General features: G+C 41.7%; 4 protein-coding genes across 6 annotated transcripts in view; 3 read left to right on the forward strand and 1 right to left on the reverse strand.

The window, feature by feature from the left end:
* Positions 1–22,643, reverse strand: part of ttc23 (tetratricopeptide repeat domain 23) — a 190,957-nt gene extending 168,314 nt beyond the window's left edge. For both annotated transcript variants that reach the window (XM_059946679.1, XM_059946676.1), the window contains exons 1-2: positions 22,476–22,643; positions 11,855–11,935 (exon numbers count right to left, since the gene is read on the reverse strand). In XM_059946679.1, coding sequence (XP_059802662.1) covers positions 11,855–11,935; positions 22,476–22,495 — 101 coding nt within the window. In that variant the 5' untranslated portion in view covers positions 22,496–22,643. The remainder of the gene's footprint in view (positions 1–11,854; positions 11,936–22,475) is intronic.
* Positions 7–13,794, forward strand: LOC132379108 (cocaine- and amphetamine-regulated transcript protein-like). The gene is made up of 3 exons (XM_059946683.1): positions 7–150; positions 790–873; positions 13,642–13,794. The coding sequence occupies exons 1-3, from the start codon at positions 7–9 to the stop codon at positions 13,744–13,746; spliced, it is 333 nt and encodes a 110-aa protein (XP_059802666.1). The 3' UTR covers positions 13,747–13,794.
* LOC132379207 (calicin-like) lies at positions 19,948–21,765 on the forward strand. Its single transcript, XM_059946881.1, has one exon. The coding sequence runs from the start codon at positions 19,999–20,001 to the stop codon at positions 21,763–21,765; it is 1,767 nt and encodes a 588-aa protein (XP_059802864.1). The 5' UTR covers positions 19,948–19,998.
* A 360-nt stretch (positions 22,644–23,003) lies between the features above and the next one.
* The window catches only part of tubgcp4 (tubulin gamma complex component 4), a 58,354-nt gene continuing 55,686 nt past the window's right edge, over positions 23,004–25,671 (forward strand). The window contains exon 1 of one of the 2 annotated variants that reach the window (XM_059946674.1): positions 23,004–23,219. In XM_059946674.1, coding sequence (XP_059802657.1) covers positions 23,142–23,219 — 78 coding nt within the window. In that variant the 5' untranslated portion in view covers positions 23,004–23,141. Of the gene's footprint in view, positions 23,363–25,671 lie in introns of both variants that reach the window. The other variant, XM_059946675.1, reaches the window with a different exon arrangement.

Consider the following 25,671-nt stretch of genomic DNA (forward strand, 5'->3'; position numbering starts at 1 on the left):
AGCACCATGATCAGCGACCGGCTTCTGCTTGCCGTCTACTTTTCCACCTTACTCACCACGGCTATTGGCACCGAGAACTCGGATGTGGAGACAAGAGCCCTGCGAGATTTCTACTCCAAAAATTCTTATCCTTCCAGCGAAAAGGAACTGGTTGGTTTGTCGTTGTTTTATTACTGGCAATGGGGTAGCCTTGTAGGGGACAGCTTGATGTTCTTGATTAGTTAAATGTGCGTTCTCTCAACACAGTTTGAAGTTACTGGAGTGTGAATTTGATTTTTGCGATTTTGGTAAAGTATTAAAAGTTAAAACATTTAAATTAGTTTAAACGAACAGTACCAGGTGCACGGGTGTGTGGAAATAAAACTGAGGTTGAAGTTATAACGCAAACACGAGGAAATCTGCAGATGCTGGAAATTCAAACAACACACACAAAATGCTGGTGGCACCAGCATTTTGTGTGTGTTGAAGTTATGACATCGTATTTAACATATAATAGTACAGGACAGGAACAGGCCCTCGGCCCGCGATGCTGAATTAAACTAAATCTCCTCTTTTGACTTTTTAAGGACATTTCCTTTAAACCCAATATTTTCTTGCCGTGCAGTGGTATTTAAGATAACGGAAATGTTGTAGCTTATTACAGATGCCCCAAGTACAAACCTTCAGGGAAAGTAGTGACTTAATTATAATCATTTATAATATTTGTTTGGAGGACTATATAGTACGAAGAATTTCACCAAACCTCTTTAATTCTAAACCATCCACCGCACCCCCTCTCCTGGACGACAGCTCGGAGCCCTGCACGAGGTGCTGAAGAAACTACAGACCAAACGGCTTCCAACCTGGGAGAAGAAATATGGACAAGGGCCACAGGTAGAGTCGACTTATTTTGTTGTTCAGAAACCCCACCCCCTCCCGAGTTACCAACGGGTTCCGTTTTTACAGATATCAAAAAGTCAGTTCTGTCCGTTTGTGTGAAAATCCACAAAAAATACTTGATATGGAAACCAGACCTTCTCGGTACAATAATGAAGAGTATCAAAGCGTAAAAGACTGATAATAAAGAAAAAATACTGAAAATAAAGAGAACCAGTTCTGCCGTTCGTATGTACAGTATGTACGTCGACTTTTGAATTGAGTAATACCATGAGAGCTCGTTTATATGTAGAAAGTGTCCATAGACTGGCAATCATGACCCGGGAAAGGTCTGTGTTTTCTCCATTTTTTCATCTGGCTGTACGTGAAGTACCGTCAATGTTTTGGACTGGCCACTTTCCTCCGCCATGCAATATGAATTAATTTCTCTTTCAGCAGTCTGCCTCTGCGACCAGAACTTTGATTCATGCTTCTTGTGTCTTTTAGTTTTTGGGTACTCGATTTCCGTTACCGTTATTACCAAGGGTTGAGCGGGAGAAGTGTTAATAATCCGAGATCTCAAGTAATACCCATTTGTTTGCATGGAGAAGTGAGGTTTGGCTTACAGAGATAGCCGGGGCGGTGGTCTTGATTAGTCAGGGCGACGGGGAGAAGGGAAGAGAATGGGATCAGCTACGTTGAAATGGCGGAGTAGATTCAACGGGCCGAATGGCCCAATTCTGCTCCTTTGTCTTACGGTTTATAGCCTTATGGTGTTGGGAAGGTGAAACAGCTTCGAGTCTGATACAAAGTTAACTCTAAGCCTTGTCAACGAATGGAGCAACTGACGAATCCACTTGAGTTCTGGCTCAACATCAGATCGAGAACGTCGATCCAAAATGCTCGCTGAATTGAGTGAGAGAAAGGTGGGAGGGGGGTTAAATAGCATCCATTCCCCAGGAAATGAGTTTGCAGTCTGCATCCCATCTCCTCATTGCACACGTCTGGAGGGGAGGCACTGAGAGAGGACCAAGTATTCCGGATAACATTTGCCCATCTCTCTGACATTAAAGGGTAAAAGGTCGTCCAGTCTGAGATCGCTTTCACCGTACTGGAAACTGGTTCCATGGACGGATTACTAGTACTGTACCTTTTGAGTTAGTGTTGTCCACTGCGTTACTACTGATTTACCCAACTGCTGGGTTAAAATGAGATGTGTTTAAAGTTCCGCGTTAAAATCGATTAATTCTCCCCTTTTCTGAGTATCAAGGATACAACGCAACTGTGTGGCATGGTGGTTTCAGAATGTCGTGATGATTTATAGCGCATGGGTCTCCCCACGTTCTGTCCTCTGCCTCAGACCTCCCCGCACTTTCTGGTTCCTACTCGTTGAAAGCGAATTGCAGACCCCCGGCAATATTTTCCTGATCCCCTCCCACTCCCCTCTCAACTCCCTGTCTATTTTTGCAGCCTATTATCTTAAAACTATGCCCACAAAATATATCATATTGCAAAATGGAACAGTTTCAATATTGCACAGTAGCGCAGCCATTAATGCAGCACTGTAAGATTGGGATTCAATTCCCGCCGCTGTCTGTAAGGAATTTGAATGTCTCCCCGTGACCCCATGCGTTTCTTCTGGATGCTTCGATTGAAGCATTGAACACATTTACACAAAACGTCGCACGAAAGCAGCATCCATGATCAGGGACCACCACCACCCAGTGCTCTCTTTCTCGCTGCTGCCATCAGGAAGATGGTACAGGAGCCTCAGGACTCACACCACTAGGTTCAGGAAAAGTTACTATTCCTCAGACATTAGGCTCTTGAACCAAAGGGTTCTTGAACTCCACTCACCTGCCCCATCACTGAACTGTTCCCACTCCTATGGCCTCACTTTCAAGGATTCTTCATCTCATGTTTTTAACATTTATTTATTATTCTTATTTCTTTATTTTTGCATTTGTAGAGTTTTTTTTTGTCTTTTGCACACTGGTTGAATGCCCAAGTTGGTGTGGTCTTTCATTGGTTCTATTACAGTGATTATTCAATTGTGGACTTATTGAGAATGCCTGTAAGGAAATGAACCTCAGGGTTGTATATGGTGACATAAATGTACTTTGATAATAAATTTACTTTGAACTTTTGGTTTCCTCCCAAAAGTGAGTGTTAGTAAGCTGTGGGCATGCTGGAAGCATGGCAACACATGCAAGCTGTCCCCAGCACATCCTCAGATTCTGTTGGTTGTTCACACAAACAACCCTAAATAACATTGAAAACACTGCATATTTCGATGCTTCGAGATACATGTGACAAACAAAGCTAATCTTTAATCCTTAACATTAGATGCAAACCTAGCTGCTAAAAGAGGTAGATTCTACTCTTCCTTGTAAATTTACAACAACACCGCTCTTTCTCTTGAAAAACAACTCCTGGTTGGAGTATTGCAATTAGCCCCTGCATCCCAGGACTGCAAAATATTATTGTTCTATATCCTTAATTCCTCATCAATCTATCCCCAGTTTAGGTGATAGTGTAGATTTAGGACAAATTTATACACACTTAGCAGAAAGCCCTGTCAGGATGTTTGCAATGCCCTGTTCTTTTTATTTAGAAGTACAGCACAGTAACAGATCCTACTGGCCCAATGAGCCCACGCTGCCTAATTACATGTATGTGGCCAATTAACCTACTAACCTGTAAGTCTTTGGACTGTGGGAGGAAACGAGATCATTTGGAGGAAACCCACACAATTACAGGGAGAACAAACTCCTAACAGACCCTGGTGGAAATTGAACCTGGATCTCAAATGGGAGAAGCTTAGATGGGAATTTTGGTTAGCTTGGACCAGTTGGGCCAAAGGGCCTGTTTCTGTGCTGAATGACAAATGTCACTCAAAATACATTTGTGATTAAATACTGGGGATTTCAACACAGTGCATTTTATCACTTTATATTAATATAGAAGGTCCTACAAAGAAAAAAAAATCCAAGTCTATATTGTCTTATAAAGTGCTTCTTGTACAGAACTAAGATTTTCTGCAAAAAAGAGTTTTCCCATTGAACCTGATCTGGTTCCTTAATTCTCAGATCTTGATGAGGATTTAAGGAAAGTCAATGAGAGAAAGGAATGCAAACCCTGCCCTCAACAGTGAAGAACAAATCAATAAATAACAGGAGATTAACTATGCTGTATTAATGAACTTGTCTCCCATCTAAAAACTTGTTTCCATGAATGAGATTCTTTGCATGGTTATCTTTTTGGTAGAATCAAACTCTGATATTTACAGGGAATCAAAGCAAATTATGGTATAGAGGGAGGTTGCTCAGTCCACCAAGAACATACAGGTGATGAAAAGAGCTTTTCAGGTTAATTTTGCTTCACTGCTCCAAGTACATATTCCCACAGGTTTAGCCATTCCACTGTTGATTCTGTCATTTTTGCACAGAATAGAAACTCCACACAGACAGCACCCAAGGTACAGCAGGGGTTCATGCCCTTCAGTCCTACATCTGTGCTGACCATGATGTCATATTAAACTAATCCTATCTGTCTGCTCATGATCACATCTCCCTCCACTCTATGCCTGTTCATGTGTCCTTCTAAATGATTCATAAACATCATAAACATTCATAAACATCATTCATAAACATATCTGCTTTCACCAGTTCTGATAGTGCTTTCCAAGCACCTACCACTCTCTGTGTAAAAACTTTTAAACTTTCCACCTATCACCTTAAAGTTTTATTTATTTATCTATCTATCTATTCACCTATTGAGATAGTGTGGAATAGGCCTTTCTGGTCCTTTGAGCTGCGCAATCCCCCTATTTAATCCTAGCTTAATCACAGGACAATTTACAATGGCCAATTAGCCTAACAACCGATACACAATGGACTGTGGAAGGAAACCACAGCACCTGGAGGAAACCCACACAGTCACAGAAGAACAGGCAGCAGCAGGAATTGAACCTTGGCTGCTGGTACTATAAAGCATTGTACTAACCACTATGCTACCATGTTATGCTCTGGGACTACATACCCTATCAATGCCTCTCATAATTTTATATTCTTCTGTTAGGTCTCCCTAGTCCTCTCATGTTCCAGAGAAAACAACCCAAGTTTGTCCAACACCTCCTTATTGCTGTTACTCTCTAATCTAGGCAACATCCCAGTGAAACTCTGTTCCATCCTCCACATCCTTCATGTAATGCAGCAACCAGAAATGCACATACTACTCCAAATATGGCCAAATAAGGTTCTATTCAACTCTGCCATGGGTTGTCCTAAGCCTGGCTGTGAATTAAGGAGCATTGGGCTTGGGGCTAGTAACACCATCCGTAAAAACACAGCGCCATAGAAGCCCCTGGGAGCAGAAGGATTTTCCTAAAAGACTGGCTCTGGCATGCTGCCATTGACAGCCTATGCCCCAGTAGCGGTGATGGGCTTAAGAAGAACATTCTACTCAGCTGCAACATGACTTCATGACTTTTATATTCAATGCCCTGACTGATAGTGGCAAGTTTGCTGCACGCCTGCTTTATCACCCTATGTATTTGTATAGCCATTCTTAGAGAACTATGACTATGGACTTGAATCCTGAGATTTCTATACATATCAATGATCCTGAGAGTCCTGTCATTTACTACATACTGCTTTGTATTTGACTTCCCATAGTGCTGCACCTCGCAATCATCCAGATTAAACACCATCTGCCATTTCTCTGCTCATATCTCCAGTAGGCCCTTGTCCTATTGAATCCTTTGAGACCTCTCCTCACTATCAACAACTGTCCTGATGAAGAGTTTCAGCCTGAAACGTTGATTGTTTAATCCTATCCACAGGTGCTGTCTGAGCTGCTGAGTTCCTCCAGCACTTGTGTGTGATGTTTTGGATTTCCAACAGTTAGGATCCATACTCTTGGCAATATTTGTGTTGTGTGCAAATTTACTAATCAATCCATCTACATTTTCATCCAAATCATTTATGTATATCATAAACAAATCAAAGAGGTAACAAATCTGCTCTCTGATGTGGTAAAATATGATATTTAATTGTGACCAATCTATTTTTATATAGTCTTTTTCTGTTAGTCTAATCATATACCACAGCCATGCTATTAGCATCACACTCAGTGGCCACTTTATTAGGTACAGGAGGTAGAACACCGCTGTGGTCTTTTGCTGCTGTAGCCCTTCAACTTCAAGTTTTGAAATGTTGTGCATTCAGACAGACAGACAGACATATTTTATTGATCCCGAGGGAAACTGGGTTTCATTACAGCCGCACCAACCAAGAATAGTGAAGAAATATAGCAATATAAAATCATAAATAATTAAATAATAATAAGTTAATCATGCCAAGTGGAAATAAGTCCAGGACCAGCCTATTGGCTCAGGGTGTCTGACACTCCAAGGGAGGAGTTGTAAAGTTTGATGGCCACAGGTAGGAATGACTTCCTACGACGCTCCGTGTTACATCTCGGTGGAATGAGTCTCTGGCTGAATGTACTCCTGTGCCTAACCAGTACATTATGGAGTGGATGGGAGTCATTGTCCAAGATGGCATGCAACTTGGACAGCATCCTCTTTTCAGACACCACCGTCAGAGAGTCCTGTTCCATCCCCACAACATCAGTGGCCTTACAAATGAGTTTGTTGATTCTGTTGGTGTCTTCTACTCTCAGCCTGCTGCCCCAGCACACAACAGCAAACATGATAGCATTGGCCACCACAGCCTCGTAGAACATCCTCAGCATCGTCCGGCAGATGTTAAAGGACCTCAGTCTCCTCAGGAAATAGAGACGGCTCTGACCCTTCTTGTAGACGGCCTCAGTGTTCTTTGACCAGTCCGGTTTATTGTCAATTTGCATCCCCAGGTATTTGTAATTCAGATGCTCTTCTTTACATCGCTGTGTGACACATGATTATTTGAGTTACTGTCACCTTCTTGTGTGAAAATCCAGGAATTCAGTAGTTTCTGAAATACTCAAACCACCCCCTCTAGCTTCAACAATCATTCCATGGCGAAAGTCCCTTTGATCTTCTCTCTTATGATGTTTGGTCTAAATATCTTGACCATGTCTACATGTTTTTATGCATTGAGTTGCTGCCACATGATTGGCTGATTAGATATTTGCACTAATAAGCTGGTGTACCTAATAAAATGGTCGCTGAGTATAACACAGACAAATTAACATAATAGCTTCTAACTGCTGCTCTAAGTTATTTGGTCTCACCCTTTGATATTCCCTTTGTTATGCCCACCACTGCCCTTATTCTCTGCTACTGAAATCTAATTTGTAAGCTCACTTTCCCAGACATAACAGAAGTTCTAGGAATTTACTGACGTAAGTCACAAGTACACAAGGTGACCGGGGATCTATTGTGAGAAGAATTGCATGATGCTTTATCTTGGTTAGGACGAGAATTTTATTTTATATACTGGAGGTTTAATTTATTCCTAGGTATTGATTCACATGCTTGTTAAAAGATCTGGAGAAACTGTCAACTGACCTGACTAACTTGAACAGGTTAACATCGTTTTGCAGACGGAAGAACTCCATACTATTTGTGTCAACATTCTGCAAGCTGGCAAGAGATTCAGATCAAGGCAGGTGAATGGGGTTGATTGATTGATTGAAGTCCGTTACACCACTGGCATTTAGGGCAGCAATGAAGGTCTTCCTTCTCTGGTGGCAGTCAGGGCTTCCTTCATCACTTCAATAGCTTGGTTTTCACTATCATCAGTCACGCAGGTCCCAAGTAGAGACTCAGGAATACCATCACACTCAGATGTAGAAGGATTCCTCATTGCTGTTTCTATAACAAATTTTGTTTTACCAGTCAGGGTGGTTAGCCATAAGGTGAACCCCCAAACCTGCAGGACCGGACCACTCCTGGTCTGGATTCTACCCTTTGATCTCTTTGGAATGTGTGACTCTACTAAGCCAAATCATAGAAACCTTGACTCGAGCCAAATAGCTCTCCGGGTCATTGAGGCATGCAAGCCTCCAAACCTAATGACAAGGTTGAGTTCCTCTTGGAGGAGAATGGGGTTGCGAGGGATAATAAATCAGTCATGCTGGAGTGGTGGAGCAGAATTACTGGGCCAAATGGCCCAATTCAGCTCCTATGTCTTATGATCTTATTGTGGCTTTAAAATTTGTAATCTTATGTTGCATAACAAAATAAAGTGAAAATGGTACATTCTTCCTGGTTCTCATTAGATTGAGGGGAAAAAAGATGATTTAACTGTAGAATTATTGATCACAGCTGAACTCAAGCCTAAACACTCATTTTTCACAAAGAGATTATGTAAAGTAGAATTGAGGCATGTTATTGATTCTCACCATAATAACTAACCAGGGACTGAGTTATTGATCTGGAGACATCAGCTCAAATTCCAACACAGCAACAAGGGAACTTAAATTCAAGTAATTAGGTAATCAAGTTTAAAAATAAAAAATTATAGTGCCAGTAATAGGAACAATGGAGTTACCAGACTGGCATAATAAATCCATTTAATTCATTAATATTCTGTAGGGAAAGAAAATTGTCTTGTTTACTTGATCTGGACCATGTGTGACTCTACCACTGTGACTGTGCCATAACTGCCCTCTGAAGTAGTCAGCAGGTTACTCAATACGGTGTATTGGTCTTGCCAGTGATGTACTGTACCTGTGAACAAGTGGAAATAAGTATGGATAAGGAATTACCTGTCACTCCCTCAGACAGCAGATTTGTCAATTAAATTGACATTAATCTACCTTTTATAATATCCAGTATCATGGCTAATTTCTCAATTTTCATTATAATTCTGCTCTGTTCTACACTCAGTGGCCACTTTATTAGACACCTCCTGTAGCTAATAAAGTGCCCACTGGGTGTATGTGACCTTCTGCTCCTGTAGCCCACCCATTTCAAGGTTTGATGTGTTGTTGATTTGGAAATGCCCTTCTGCACACCACTGTTGTAATGCATTGTTATTTGATTTACTGTCACCTTGAACCAGCCTGGCCATTCTCCTCTGACTTCTCTCATTAACAAGGCAATTTTGCCCACAGGGCTCTCACTAACTGGATTGTTTTTATTTTTCACACCTTTCTCTGTAAACTGTAAAGACTGTTGTGAGTGAAAATCCCAGGAGATCAACAGTTTGTGAAATACCCAAATTACCCTGTCTAGCACTAATAACCACCCCACAGTTAAGGTCACTTAGATTATATTTTTTCCCCATTCTGATGTTTGGTCTGGATAACTCAATCTCTTGACCATGTCTGAATGCTTTTATGCTTGCAGTTGCCACCACCTGATCAGATATTTGCATTAATAAGCAATTGTACCCACTGAAGTGGCCACAGAATGTATGACTATTTAAACAGACAACCTGCTTTCTGCAATGTGCAGGCAATTTGTGCAGGCATCAAACACAAGTTCTTTTAACAGGAAAAGCGTACACATCAGTCAATTACTTGTGGCAGAGAAATACCCTGCACATCATATCGCTGGACAGTTTACACCGCTCTACTCCTACCCTTCTGAAAAGGGCATCTCAAATGCAACCTCTTGGGACCTTCATAGTTTTGTATATATTTACCTTATTAGGACATTATATTCCCTACATCATATAATTAATGGTACAGGTACAGATTTTGATGAAATGATATAGTGACTGCAATTCAACTCTGCAGAAAGTGGACAATCGCAAGTGTGGAATCAAAGGGTGCAAGAGATTTACTAGCATGCTGTCTAGATTAGAGGGCATCTCTTATGAAAAAAACTTTTAGCAAACTAAGGTTTTTCTCTTTGGAGCATAGGAGGATGAAAGATGAGATAACAGAGGTGCATTTGATGAAACGAACCACTTGTAGAGTGGAAAACCACCACCATTTTTCCCAGGGCAGCAATGTCTAATACGAGAGTGCATAATTTTAATATGATAGGAGGAAAGTACAGGAGAATGTCAAAGGTAGATTTTTTTAACATAGTGGTAAGTGCATGGAACACACTGCCAGGGTGGTGTAGAGGCCAATGCATTAGAGCCATTTAAGAGATAGGCATATGGATGAAAGAAAAATGGAGGGAAAAGTTTAGATTGATCTAGGAAGAGGTTAAAAGGTCACCACAATATTGTGGGGTGAAGGGTCTGTACTGGGCTGTACCGTACTGTCCTATCACACTCACATGTTGTGATTGTTGTTGGAGATTTAAAGGATGCAGAATATTCCAGTTCCTAATTTTACTTCCTACTTGGCAAATCTTTCTCTTCTTCTCTTTACTTAAGAATTGAATAAACAGTCGGACCAAGACTATTTTCCATCAGTACTGGAAAAGAAGGGAAGAAGCCAGATTAAGAAATTTGGGGGTGGGGTGGAATTACAAGATGGCAGGTGATAAGTGAAACCAGGGAGAGGGGAAGATGGGATAAACAGAGAAGCTGGGAGCTAATAGGTGGAAGAGGTAAAGAAATCTGATAAGTGTGGAGAAAGTAGACCTTGGGAGAAAGGGTAGCAGGAGGGGCACCAGAGAGAAGTGATGGACAGGTGGGTAGAAGAGAAAGGGTAAGAGAGGAGCCAGAATGGAGTTTCAAAAAATAGAGAAAGGCAAGGGGGAGAGAAATTACTGGAAGTTAGAGGAAGTTATGTTCACACCATCAGGTTGGAGGCTACCCAGATAGAATATGAGGTACAGCTTCTCCTACCTGACAGTGGCCTCATTATGGCAGTAGAGGAGGCCATGGACTGAACATAGAAACATAGAAAATAGGTACAGGAGTAGGCCATTGGCCCTTCGAGCCTGCAACGCCATTCAGTATGATCATGGCTGATCATCCAACTCAAAACCCTGTACCTGCTTTCTCTCCATTCCCCCGATCCCTTTAGCCACAAGGGCCATATCTAACTTCCTCTTAAATATAGCCAATGAACTGGCCTCAACTGTTTCCTTTGGCAGAGAATTCCACAGATTCACCACTCTCTGTGTGAAGAAGTTTTTCCTCATCTCGGTCCTAAAAGGCTTCCCCTTTATCCTTAAACTGTGACCCCTCATTCTGGACTTCCCCAACATCGGAAACAATCTTCCTGCATCTAGCCTGCCAGTCCCTTTAGAATTTTATACGTTTCAATAAGATCCCCCCTCAATCTTCAATCAAGGCCTAATCTCCTTTTGGATGCACTGAAATGCTGTGAATGCACTTAAGACCATCCAAGAAGGTCTTTGTGTCTACATCAATAAGACCTCTGGCTCACCACAGATAAGCTTTTTAATGAAGTGCAGGCACTTCTACTTACCAAGAGAGTTCACTGCCATTGTGATTATTGCTGTTTACATTCCCTCCCTCCCCTGTGCCAGTGGTGGGGAAGCACTGCATGAGCTCTATGGCGACACTGCCCCTGCAGGTTTCAAAGTAGCTACCATCATTCCAGTGGTGACCAAGACAGTGACAGTAACTGGCCTAAATAATTACTGTCCAGGACACTGACTTCAACCATCATGAAGTGCTTTGAGCAGCTTGTAATGGATTGTATAAAATCCCAACTTCCAGTTACATTGCCCCTTTCCAGTTTATTGACCACTGAAACCGGTTCACTGATTACACTATAACCTTGGCCCTCCAGCCTGACCTGTCCCACTTAGAAAATGGGGCCTCATACACCAGGATGTTGTTCAGTGTTTAACACAGAGGCTGGTGGGGAAATGTCCACATTGGTACTCAATACCCCTCTCTATAACTGGATCTTGGACTTCTTCATGGAAAGACCCCAGTCACTCTGAATTGGCAGCAAGATCTCAAGTTCCAATACACAGAGCACTAGTGCTCCCCAGAGCTGTGTGCTCAGCCTGCTACTCTTCATGTTGCTGACTCACAACTGCACTGCCATATCCAGCTCAAACCACATCAAGTTCGCTAAAGATACTACAGTGACTGACCCCATCAGCAACTGCGATGAGTCTCAAACAGAGTTTGAGAGGCTTGTCAGAAGATGTGAGAACACCAACCTGACTCTCAACGCGGACAAGAGATGATTGTGGACTTCAGGAAGGCACAGATCACCCATTCTCCATTGCACATCAAAGGCTCTGTGGAGGAGAGAGTGAAGATTAAGTAAGTTCCTTGGTGTGCATATAACAAATGATCTAACCTGGATCCACTAGCACCTCCTCACTAATCTATCCCTTCTGAGCAGATTGAGGCATGCAAGGTTCCCTACCCTCATTCTTACAACTTTCCACAGTGTTCAGTCTGGCTGCGTCATTGTGTGGTATAGAAGCTGCAAGAACAGAGGATAGCAAAAACCACTGAGAAGATCACTGGGGTCTCGCTCCCTTCTATTTGTGATGTTTACCAGGAGCACTGCAGACAAAGGGCTTGAGGCATTGTTAATGATCCCTACCACCCATCCCACAATCCCCTCGACCTTCTACTGTCAGGAAGGAGGTAAAGGAGAATCAGAATGAGGATTTCCAGACTGGATTAACAGCTTCTTCCCTCAGGCTGTGAGACTAATGAATACTCTGCCAACACCAAGGTCGCGCCACTGGGACAGCAAACTGTTTAGTGTTTGTCTGTGCTGCCCACTACGTGCATTTTGAATTATATTTTATTAACTTATTTAAGGTAATATTTTGGTTAATATCCTGTGTGTGATATATGTTTTGTGGATGCACCATGGTCCAGAGGAATGTTATTTCATTTGGTTGCATACATGTACAGTCGGATGACAATAAACTTGAACTTTTTGTATTACTTATGTTTATATTTCTTATTGTAACCAAGAGTTTTTATATATTTGCTATACTGCTGCTACAAAACAATAAATAAAATGCATATGTCAGATTCAAATTCAGATTCATTTACTTACACATGTACATCGAAACACACAGTGAAATGTGTTGTTTGCCTTAACAACCAATACAACCCAAGGATGTGCTGTGGGCGGCTTGAAAGTGTGACCACACATTCCACGCCAATGTTACATCCCCACAATGTTTAGCAGAACAACACAACTACATCAATAGCATAAAAACAAGCCTCATTCCTCCCTCCCACCCACTGACATATACAGAAAATCCTTCAACCTTAATACAGGCCATCTCCATCAATGATACCAAACCTGATTCTGAATGTTTAGACTGCATCTGGTCTTTCCCCCTCTGTTGTTTGCCTGTCCATGTGTGCATCTAAATGCCTCTTAAATGTTGATGTCTGTACACTATGGATCGACCTTTATATTATATTTACATTATATTTCTGGGGAAGCGGGTTGGAGATATGACTGTACCAAAAGAGGTTGTAAGACACTCCCTCCATTTGCTGCCTGCAGGTCACCCTTGAGCAAGGTGTAGCACCTGCTTAGCCCTGGGATCATGGGAGCAGGTGGTAGATGATTATACAACCAGTTGATACATATCATAAATCCTGGTTTTGCGACCATTAATGCTGGCAGAAATCTCTGAAGAGTATTGATAATGGCTTGTAAAGACATTGCCTGGAAGAAGGCAATGGCAACCACTTCTGTAGAAAAAATTTACAAGAACAATCATAGTCATACAGATGGAAGACCATGATTACCCATGTCATACAGCATGGCACAAAATGACGATGATGATGATTATTTATTCTTGCCTGGCCAAATATTCTATTTATAATAAGAGATCTTTTCTCTTAGGTTTGAGCAACCAAAGCTGGCCTTGGCAACTTCATGTCCTGAGAAGTGAAAATGTAAAAGATTCTGCATACAGGACAAATATCAAACTGACTCTTCCTGTGTTTTGTCTGTTTCCAGTGTTATATTGGGGATGTGTGCGCAGTGAGAAAAGGACCCAGGATTTGGAGAACCTGTAACTGCCAGAACTCTAAATGTAACTACTTCCTCTTCAAATGTGTGTAGAGATCTGAAAAAATAAAATCATTTCTATTTTCAATGGCTAAGTGAAGAAAATTAAGAGATATGTTGGACATATTATAAATAAAAATGTTACTATCCCACTACATAAAACTGTTCCTGTACAATTTGCTCTGTTCTGTATGTATGTTTCAGTGTCATTTGAAAAGATACAAGCTATTATTAAATCTGCTATCCTATTTCTTCTAAAGCACTTTGTGTAGTGTGTCAAGATTTCAATGTTTTGGTATTGAACTAGGCATCTTGGTACAGGCCAGAGTGTTACAGGTTTCAATACAATTTTTGTTTTGACCAAACGTAGGAAATGTTTTTACATGAGTATATCTGCAATGTTGTTTAAATCTTTAGGCATCACAATTCATTTACAAAGTGAGGGATTAATTTAGGAATAAATTATTTACAAGATATGGCAAACACAATGAGACTGAAATGAGGTGGCCTTCCTTAAATAACTTATTGCAACTCAGAGGTTTGTTAATTCACCCAAAAGACAGTCATGGCCAAGCTTTGGTTTCAACCTCATTTTATGGTGAGGAGGTCTTGGATTCTGATGTATCAGTCCAAAGTGCTTTCAGAAGTCAGGAAAGAGGCACAAAAATTTCTTCCTTCATGATAGTTTTATTCAGCATAAAAAGGGCAAAGAAATTGAAATGAACAGGTCTAGAGGTCTACTAAGTGAAAAGAGAGACAAAAACAAAGAGATTAAGATGTTTTTATATCCTAGATAAGAAAATTCCATTCAAATTTGTAGGTAAGAGTCAACTAATGAGAAAGCTCTTATCCAAATAATGTAGAACTAAGAGAAGCTTCCAGAAGTAACCGCTAGGGAAACACACTGAACATACTGTGGCCACTAGGAAGCATAGTAAACAGTTACTTCTATATAATTATATAAAATAAAAGTTAAACAGTCAGATCCAACAGATATAGTGTCTCACAACACCACAGACTCAAGTTCAATCCTGACATCCAGTGTGGTTTGAGTGGAATATGTATGTTGTCCATGTGAGTGTGCTACGTTTCCCCTGGGTGTTATAGTCTCTTCCTACATCCCGAGCAGTTTTGATCAGTAGGTTAATTGGACACCATGTTGTCTACATTCTCAGAAAAGAAATGAAGAGGAATTTCTTTAGCCAGGGGGTGGTGAATTTGTGCAATTCATTGCCATGGACATCTGTAGAGGCCAAGTCATTCTGTATATTTAAAGTGGGATTTATGTTCTTAATTGGTAAGGACCTCAAAAGTTATGTGGAGAAGGCAGGAGAATGGGGTTGAGAGGAAAAATGAATCAGCCATGATTGGCCTAATTCTGCTTCTATATTTTATGGTCTTATGGTGTAAGTGAGTCCCAACATCTGGGGTGGAATTGATCTAAATATGGGAAAAATAAAACAGGTTTAGTGTAAATGAATATTGGACAGTCACCATTGGCCTGGTGGTTGAAAGAATCATTTCAGTGGTGCTTACCCCTATAATTAAGTAGGTTGTTCAAGTAATGTTGGAGGTGAGTTTCAAATAGATATTTAGGATATTGGACCATAAGGTATACCTACTCTAGTAATTTATCTATGACAAAAGGAGAGAGGTGACCTGACTTTTCTAAAATTGACAATTAAGCTCAGCATAAACCAGCAATGTTCTGTGAAATGAGATCAATACATTTGTCCTTTCCTCAGCCATTTGCTGATTTTAGATGCTTGTGCTAATATACAGGAAGGTGCTGGCAAAGGGCCAGTAACAACATGAAGGATCCCACCCACCTGTTTATGGACCATTTGTCCCACTCTCATCAGGGAAGAGGCTATGTAGCATCCATGCCAAAACCATCAGACTCAAAAACAATTACTTTCCCCAAAAATAAGGCTGATCACCACTTGCACCTAACTCCATCACTACTTTGTTATTTCCCGTAAGTCAACTTATGTACAGCCTGACATCACTTTATGAACATACATTTGATAACTATCTTATGTATTTATATTTATTGTATGTTTTTTTTAATTCATATTCCTGTGTTCTTTTATCTTTTGTGTTTTTTTGGTGTGCTGCATCAGATCTGGAGAAGCAATTATTCAGTTCTCCTTACAATTGTGTACAGGAAATGACAATCTTGATCTGTTGTCCAGATGCAGAGTCTCAATGTGAAATGCTGACTATGCCCCTGCCTTTACAGATGCTGCCTGACCTGTTGAGTTCCTCTAACTTTTGTTTTTTTTTGCTTGTTGGACTCCCCTTCTTTTCCAGCAATTTTATCTTCAGTCCTACTGGTTCTGGGAACAGTTTCCCTCATTGTCATCAACTTAATATACAGAGTAGGTGGAAGCTGAGTTTCATTCATTATGAGGTTGATTTATTTTCTATATCGGAAATCTATTCTGTATTAGAACTTGGTTGATTACCAATAAAATTGGTGTTATATGATTTTTTTGCTGTTTTGGAGCAAATAATAGACAATAGTAGAGATAATTTAAAATCAATGGCCACATTATTGGATACATCTGTACATCTGCTCATTAATTCATACATTTAATAAATCAATTAGCAGCAACTTATGCATAAAAGCATGCAGACATGGTCAAGAGGTTCATTTGCTGTTCTGACTAAACATTAGAATGGGAAAGAAATATGATCTAAGTGACTTTACCATGGAGTGATTGTGGATGCCTAAAGGGGTGGATTGAATATCTCTGAATCTGCTCATCTCCTGGGATTTTCACACACAACAGTCTCTAGTGTTTATAGAGAATGGTGTGAAAAACAAAAAATAACATGCAGTGAGCAGCAGTTCTGTGGGTGAAAATGCTTTCTTAATGAGAGAGGTAAGAGGAGAATGGCCTGTAATTCAAAATGACAAGAAGAGACTGTAACTCGAATAACCACACTTAACAACAGTGGTGTGCAGAAGAACATTTCTGAACACACAGCAATTTGAACTTAGAAGAGGATGGGCTTCAGAAGCAGACGACCACAAACATACACTCAGTGGCCATTTAATTAGCTACAGGAAGTACAATAATATTAACAATGGCATTGTTGATCAGAATTAACAGTAACATTGGTAATGTGATATTAATTTCTCAATAATCGTAATCTGAATAATCGTAATCTTGTCTGAAAGGCCCTTATCCCTCAATGAATAAATACTATCTTTGTGCCAATTCTGCATGAACACCACCAATGATTTTGTACCTGACTAAACCTAAGTTTGCTCTTGATCCCTATCCAGGAGCATGTATACATGTACCATTAGCAGGCAAGCCACAGAGGAACTGTAGCCTGCAATGATCGAGTGACATGCTGACACTCACTGTGTGATGTCCCTTTAGAAAAGAGATGAGATGGAATTTCTGTGCCACAGATGGCTGTGGAATTGAGAGGGAAAATAAATCAGCCTTGATCAAATGGCAAAGCAGACTTGATGCTGGCTTGAAGACAATGGTTACTTAAACCAGCAACTAACAAATGCAACTATAGTAAAGGTCTGCCAGCATCTACTCCCTCAAGAAAGGATAGGAAGTACGGATGTTTGATGAAAAAGAAAATAACATTGATAACGGACTAAGTGTCCAGGATTTACTAATTCAGGCAGGTTATTCCCAGCAAGTTCTAGGAGTCAAGGGTGATCTCTTTCTCTCTCTTTATTTTACTTTATTCTTTCATAGTCTTTTAATTATTGAGCTGCTATATATGTTCCAAATCATGCAGATGGCCCTAGAAGACTCCACAGAAGCATAACGGCTAATGCAAAGCTACTACAGCTCTGGAGGTTGGAGGTCAGAGTTCAGTTCTGGCATCATCTATAAGGAGTTTGTACGTCCTGCCCATGAATGTGTGGGCTTCTTCCAGGTGCTGCAGTTCCCTCCCACTGTCCAAAGTACTGGTTAGTAGGTAATTGGACACTGTAAATTGTCCTGTGATCAAGCTAGGGTTAAACTGGTGTGTTGCTGGCAGTGTGGCTTGAAGGGCTGGAAAGTCCTATACTGTGCTAGATCTCTAAATAAATAAAAAAAGGCAGAGGTAGGCTATAATTGCTATGAGACACCTTCATGTCTTTTTTTCCGGTGTTAAGGGCAACCGAGACAAGATGATTTTTCTCAATGGTGGTTACTCATTACAATGACAAATCTTTGAACAGGTGAGCAATTGGGATCAACTGAGTTTGTGACATTTCTTTATCAGATCCACAAATCCACCCACAGGAAAGCTGCATGGGTTGTTTTTGTTCAGCTAGGTCCTCCAATTTCTCCACTTTCAGTAACTGCTGATCACTTGCTCATCCTAGATTTTAATCACTCCTGCTGCCTGTCATGTCTGTAGTTCCCTGGGTCTTAGGCTCTGGAATTCCCACCCTCCATCTTCCTGCCTCTTGGTGCTCCATTATGAAGTATAAGAAACAAGCAATGGGAAGCCAGTTGAACCTGGGTGTCTATTCTACCATCATAGAATCACTGAAAACTACAACATTGTAGGAGGCCATTCAGCCCATTGTGTCTATACAGCTCACACTTCACTTCCAGCAACAAGTTCACAGGTCAGTTTGTTAAGCATCCATTTAACTACTGCTGAGTTGTAGCAAGACATCTCGTAACCGTTACCCATTCAGAATTTTTGGAATTGGAATTGGTTTATTGTTGTTACATGTAGTGGAGCCCTTTGTCGTTTCCTCCTATTACTTCCCAGCTTCTTACTTTATCCCTTCCTCCCCCACCCACCTGGCTTCACCTATCACCTTCTAGCTTGTCCTCCTGCCTCCTTCTCTACCTTTTTATTCTAGTATCTTCCCTCTTCCTTTCTGTCCTGACAAAGGGTCTCAGCCTAAAACATCGACTATGTTTTCCTCTCCATAGATGCTGCCTGACCTGCTGAGTTCCTCCAGTATTTGTGTGTGTTGCCCTTTATCACTTCACTCTAATCCTTGCACTAATTACTTTATATCATTCCTTCTGATTTCTCATCGCTCTGTTAAGGGATTTAGCTTCTACTTCCTTCCTTTTGGCCCCTCGTAATATTATACAATCCTAATTTTCAAAGAAAACTACCTGAGCTTATTCAATAAGGGTGGCACATTAGTGTATTGCTTTACATTTCCTGACACTATCTGTAAGAACTTTGAGAGTTCTTCCCTTAATCACATGGGTTACCTCTGGGTGCTCTGGTTTCCTCCCACATTTTGAAAACAGATGGTATAACTGGATGGCACAGGCTGGCTGGGCTAGAAAGGCCTGTTACTGTGCCATATCTCTAAATAAATAAATAAAAATTTCCATGCTTTAGTTCCAGATCTTGCAGTTCCAACAACAGTTTTATCAACTCTCCCTGTCCTGTCCAGTGCAATCACATCTTTCCTGTAATGCAGTGACAACAAGTGTACACGGTGCTCAAGCTGTGGTTATATACATTTCCAGCAAAACCACTTGCTCTTATATTCTATGCTTTGCATAATAAATAATATACCTTTTATGCCACATTACTGACATGTTGTGATACCTTTATAGACATATGGGCATAGACTCCATTGTCCCTCTGTTCCCACACACCTTTTGGTACCTTCTCACTTTTAAATTCCTTGCTCTGATCCACTTCTCAAAAACATCAACTTCTTCACGGTGAATTTTAATTTTTTTCCATCTGACTAGACCATCTACACAACAGAACAGTGTATTTCTTTCCTCTTCACTGCCAGTCACATCTGTAAACTCTTTAAAGATGCACCCTTTATTTAGGCCTAAATCAAAATGCTAGGAACTGAATACCGAGTTCTGTGCACCTCATTGGTAGCAGCTTTATAGACACAAGAACAGACATCAGCCATATCTCTTTTGGATCTATTCAGCCACTATTCCTTCGATCCCATGAGCTGTCCTACTTCTGGATCATTTGCCATGTGGGACCTTGTCAAGGGACTTGTTAAGGTCTTTGTATGCATCTAATGCCCTTTTCTTATTGACCTTCCATGTGAGCTCTTCAAAAATTTCAACTGCTGGGAACCTGCTAAACAAGCACAGCTGACCCTTGTGAAACAGGACAATTGGTCAATCTTCCAAGGGGCTGACAAATAGGGACTGGCCAATCCAAGCTCCTGTTTTATACATTTTCCTGATGTATAGTCACAAACATTCAAGTGATGGATTAGAAGTATTGTGAGATCAAGGCTTATTGCATCACTTCCTGGTTACGATAGACTTCTATCTTAAGAGGCTCTGCTGCAAACTTCAGAACTGTCTTGCCCATTGCAAGATGAAGCTGGAATTTGATGACCATAAGCACAGTACCTTCATTTTGCAAGCTCTCAATACTCAAAGACAGAACAAGGAATGCTGTGATGTTGTCATCAATGTGGGTTCCCATTCATTTTCAGCCCACCAGAACATTCTCACTGCGGTCAGTCCCTACGTCAAGGACTTAATCTGCAGTTGCAATATCCAACCATCTGATGAGCTGTCCGTCACCATTGACATCGATTACATGAGCCCAGTTTCGGTGGAACAACTGCTGGACTATTTCTACACAGGTAAGATCATCATTGCTGACAAAAATGTGGAGGATCTGCTCAAAGGAGCCAAGTATTTCATGATAAACCGACTCAAGTTCCATTGCGTGGAATACCTAGAGCTCGTCCTTGACAAACAAAATTACATGTATACGCTTATGTTGGCTGAGACCTATGACTTACCTGAACTGGTAGCCACTGTGTACTCCTACATGAAAGATGAATTCTTCCACTTGAGTGAGACAAAGGAATTTGTGGAGTGCCCATACCATATATTACTGAGGCTAGTCAAGGATGAAAACCTCCACACCACTAATGAAGACCAAGTCCTCTCAACCGTACTAAGATGGACGAACCACAGCTTGGAGAACAGGATGGATAATTTTCAGAAGTTGTTTTCCAGTATTTATCTGAATGGAGTCACTGACCAGCTGCTCTCAAAAGTCAGCAATGAAGAGGCGTTGGTCAAGAACAACACGACCTGCGTGTGTGCCATAGTGGATGTGCTTAGTCACCGCAAACAGGAGAACACCGACAGTATCTTACAGTTCCAGAGGAAAGGAGCCCTGGTGGATGTGGTTCTAGTGTTGGGGGGGCAAAGCAGTGATGGTGGTTTTCGGAATGCCATCTATGCATATATTGTTGATGAGAACAAGTGGATTAAGGTTGCGCACATGCCTTATCGAGCTGCTGCTTTGGGGGCTGTTTGCACGAGGAATTACCTATATGTGACAGGAGGAACCAATGAGCAAAATGCCAGCCTAAAGTCAGCATGGAGGTACAATCTGGACAAAAGCATTTGGAACAAGTTGCCAGACCTCCCACTTGGGTTGGTCTTCCATTCAATGATAGCGTGCAACGGGTTAGTATACACCGTTGGGGGCAGCATAGCCCCCAGGAAGTACATCCCCACTATTTACCGGTATGATGAGAAAAAGGAGAAGTGGACCACTGTTGGAAGGATGACTGTCCCCATGGACTGTGCCGAGGTTGTGACCCAAGGGGACAGATACATCTACATAGCAACTGGCAGATGTATGATCAATGACAGGATCTCCAGGGTGGGAGTTGTGGACTGTTTTGACACAATAACAGGCGAAGTTAAGCAAAGCCTGACTTTCCCCATTGAGTTCAAACACAGGCCAGTAGTTGCCTTCCAAGATGACACAGCTCTCTCCGTGCAAAGTCACAAGCACACCATCGAAGTAAACTTGCAGAAGTTCAAAGCCAACAAGGTGGTCAACCGTATCCCCTTGCTCCCCAATGGCACTAAACTGGAGGTGTGTCATGCCATGGCCGCCATTCGGAACTTGGTTTTTGTATGCGGAGGTACCTCTGCCATTGAAGAAGGCAACACCAAGGAGTATGCTGTGAACAAAAGTGCTTTCCTACTAGAGACCAAACTGGGAGTATGGGAAGAAGTGGCGAGACCTTCTGAAGCATTGGAAAGTTCTGCCTGTTGCAAAGCTAAACTGCAATGCAAATTTATCCAAAAGCCTGAAAAATTGCCCTAAAAATTAGCTAGGACAGTAGAAGATATTAGATAAATATCCAAAATTAATATTTTATTTCCTATTGTGAAAATAAAAGTGTCAAAATCAAGCCTGTTGTGGGAAAATTAATTATACATATGAAGCAGATGGACGCCACTTGATCCATGTGCTAGTCATCAAATACACCACTAACACAGAATATTACAGTACAATAATATTGATAGACCCCTCAGCTCATGATTTGTTGATCTTTTAATCCAAGATCAATCTAACCATTCTCTCCAACATAACACTCCATGTTTCTATAATCCAAGTGCCTATCATTTCATAAATGTCCCTAGCGTGTCTGCCTCTACCATCACTCTGGCAACATATTCCATGCACCTACCACTCTCTGTGTAAAAAAACATATCTCTGACATCCCTCCTATACAATGGATGCTGCCCGACCTGCTGAGTTCATCCAGCTTTTTTGTACCTCCTATACTGTACCTTCTTCCTTAAAATCATGCCCCTTCATATTAGCCAATTACACTCTGGTAAAAAGCGTTTCCCTGGATTTTCAGCTTTTGTAGAATCTCCTGTGATTATAAAAGGGTCTTTCACAAGTTGGCAGTCTGTAACTAGTTGGACGTCACGAGGATTATGTTTGGACCCCTGCTATTCACAATCTAAATCTACCCAGAATATTGAAAATCCTCCAAATTCATTGGAAGAGGTTATTATCCTTACCTGATATCCAACTTGGCCATACCGGGCAGTCCAATATAGTTCACATTCCTGACTCAAGTGAGCTTTATCATGTAAAGAGATTAGTGGACAGGGAAAGAGATTCAAGTATGTGCTCAACACCCTTTGGGAGCTCTAGACCATACCCCTTCACAAGGGGAAGGTGCATTAAGAACCTCAAATCTAGGAATGATGAACGCCCAGAGCCCAATGTACGTGGCAGAAAGAGTGCAGCATCTCACAAACTATCCACTCACTCACCCTGAGGGTCACTTTTTCCCTTTTGTGGAAAACTCTATAGACCCCACATTGGCTTCATGAACTACCTCAAAACCCACAGAAAAGGAATGGAAGGGAGTCCTTCTCAATCTCCAGCGCTGTCTGCTGGTCTCTCCCCACTCCCCAACAGTAAAGATGCCAACAATCCGTATTGTGACTTGGAAACTGCCAGTACTAAATAATGCGGACGTCCAGTCTTAGAGCTTCCAGTCGCCAGGATGAATCATGGCAATCGCGCGCAACGCCATTTTGGTTGATTTCTTGCCAGTCACAAAGATGTCGGCGCGCAGATCTGGCGGTAGTTGTTTTCTGTGTTAAACCGGGCACATCGATTTTGTTTCTGTTCCTGGGGGACGGCGACGACTGGGTGTTGGTGACCAGGCCGGTGCCATGATCCACGAACTGCTTCTGGCCCTTAGTGGATACCCAGGCAGCATCTTCAGCTGGAATAAACGCAGCGGCCTGCAGGTGAAGGCGGATCTCCGAGCACCATGGCAACCGGAGGCGGGAAGGGAGGCAAAAGAGAGTATGCAAGATAGGGACACAAAATGCTGGAGGAACTCAGCAGGCCAGGCAGCATCTTCAGCTGGAATAAACGCAGCGGCCTGCAGGTGAAGGCGGATCTCCGAGCACCATGGCAACCGGAGGCGGGAAGGGAGGCAAAAGAGAGTATGCAAGATAGGGACACAAAATGCTGGAGGAACTCAGCAGGCCAGGCAGCATCAATGGAAAAGAGTACAGGGTCTCGGCCCGACTGTACTCTTTTCCATAGATGCTGCCTGACCTGCTGAGTTCCTTCAGCATTTTGTGTGTGTTGCTTTATTTCTAACATCTGGAGATTTTCACTTGTTTATGCAATTTAGGGGAAGGACGTAGGCAAGAGACAGAGGAGGGGGAGGAAAGTGGGGGAAAGCAAGAGAGAGAGAGAGAGAGACAGTGCAAGCAATAGGGGATGCGAGAAGGAGGAGGGTGACAAGAGAGGAAGGCAAGGATGTCGTGCCAGGTTCGGTTGAAGAGCTTATGTATAGTCAAGGCGTGAGGAATTGGAGTGGGAAGGGTGGGACAGAATTTCAGAAGGGGATGTGGGATCACAGGAAGTAACTAATATGACACAGGATGATGGATTGTTCTCTTTTGGTACGTGTGAGGTGTTTGATGGCAGAGGTGGGGGGGGGGTGTCACAGGTCTGGATTGCAAGGGTGGGGTGGCATTGCAGGAGTTGATTTTGCAAGTCTGAGGGGAAGGACGCTCATGGGGTTTTGCCAAAGCCGAGAGTTACAAGCATGGGTGTGTGTCTCCGTGATGGGGAGTGTGGAGATGGAGAATGCAATTATGGTTTAGTGTGTTGAAGCAGAGAGTGATGGTGAAAGGATTTTGTAATGGAGAGCCAACAGCAAGTGTTGTTGTTGAACACTGTTGAGGCCCTTACTGTTTGTTAGATACTTGAATGATCTGGATGTGAATGGGAAAGTTATGATTAGTATATTTGCAGATATTATGGAAAATTGTGATGATATTGACTGTGAATAGTCTTTGGTTGTAGAATGTTTTGATGGACAGAGCTATGGCAAATGGAATTTAATCTTGATGCATTTTTGACCAAACACAGTGTATGGTAGGAACTCCCAGAGTACTGAGGAACAGAGAGATCTTGGCAGAGGACAAGTAGATGAGGCAGTTCAAGTTCAGCTTATTGTCATGCAACCGTAATCAAAACAATGTTCCACCAGTCCAAGCTGCACAACACAGTGCATATTAATCATACACATAACACACAAGTAGTATTACCACTAGTTAATCAGTAAGGTGCATTTCTGATGCAAGTTTTAAAAAGTAAACAGTATAATGCTACCGGCACTTCATACGTGATGAGATCTGGGTGGTGGCAGTAGTCTTAACAGCCAGGAAAGAGATGCTGTTTCCACCCGGACAGTTCTTGTCCTAATGCTACTGTACCTCCTGCCTGATGGTAGGGGGTCAAAGAGTTTGTTGTACAGATGGGAGAGATCTTTGACAAAGCTGAAGGCCCTACATATGCAGCACTCTGATAAATATCTCCAGTGGATAAAGAAGCAATTGAGATAATAGCCTTTCTTTGCTGGAGCATTGAATAGTAGAACAGGGAGTTCATATAAAGAATCTGGATTATTCTGTACAATTTTGTTCATTGCACTGCAGAAAAGATGTGTTTGAACTGCAAAGGGTGTAAAGGAGATTCACTGTGATGTTGCATGGTTAAAGTTAAAGTCTGTCCCGAGCCTTATAGGCTCATCAGACCGGTGCTTATGCTGGTTCCTGTGGCATGAAGCAACTGAGAGTACGACACTACCGCCCCATCCCCCGGATAGGACGTCAGTCTATCGCGAGGGATGTTGCATGGGATGGAGCATTTTAGCTACAAGAGAATGAAAAAGAAGGTTTTCTTTCGACTGGGGCAGGTTGAGGTATCTGACTAAGGTTTGCATGAAGGTGTAGTTGTTAGTGTAACACTATTACAGCACCAGCGACCCAGATTCAATTCCACTGCTACCTGTAAGGAGTTTGAATGTTCTCCCCGTTACCACATGGGTTTCCTCCAGGTGCTCTGGTTTCTTCCCTTATTCCAAACAAAGTATGAGTTAGTTGTTTAATTGGTCAATTGAGTGTAATTGTGCAGCGTGGGCTCATTGGGCAGATTGGCTCATTAGTTTGCTACTGTGCTGTAAATAAAATTTTAAAAACTTTGTAAGGCAAAGATAAAAATATTTTCTCTTAAATGAGTTGCCTATAAGCAGAGGTCACGTTTAAGGTAAAGGTCAGATTAATTGAAGAACTTTTTTCACACAATGGATGGTTGAAATCTGGAGTATGCATAGCCCAAGAGCTTTAAGCAACATTTACATGGTATTTTGATGAGTGGATGATAACAGGACTGATATGG

Source organism: Hypanus sabinus, chromosome 21 (genome assembly GCF_030144855.1).
Source record: "Hypanus sabinus isolate sHypSab1 chromosome 21, sHypSab1.hap1, whole genome shotgun sequence".
Taxonomy (NCBI): domain Eukaryota; kingdom Metazoa; phylum Chordata; class Chondrichthyes; order Myliobatiformes; family Dasyatidae; genus Hypanus; species Hypanus sabinus.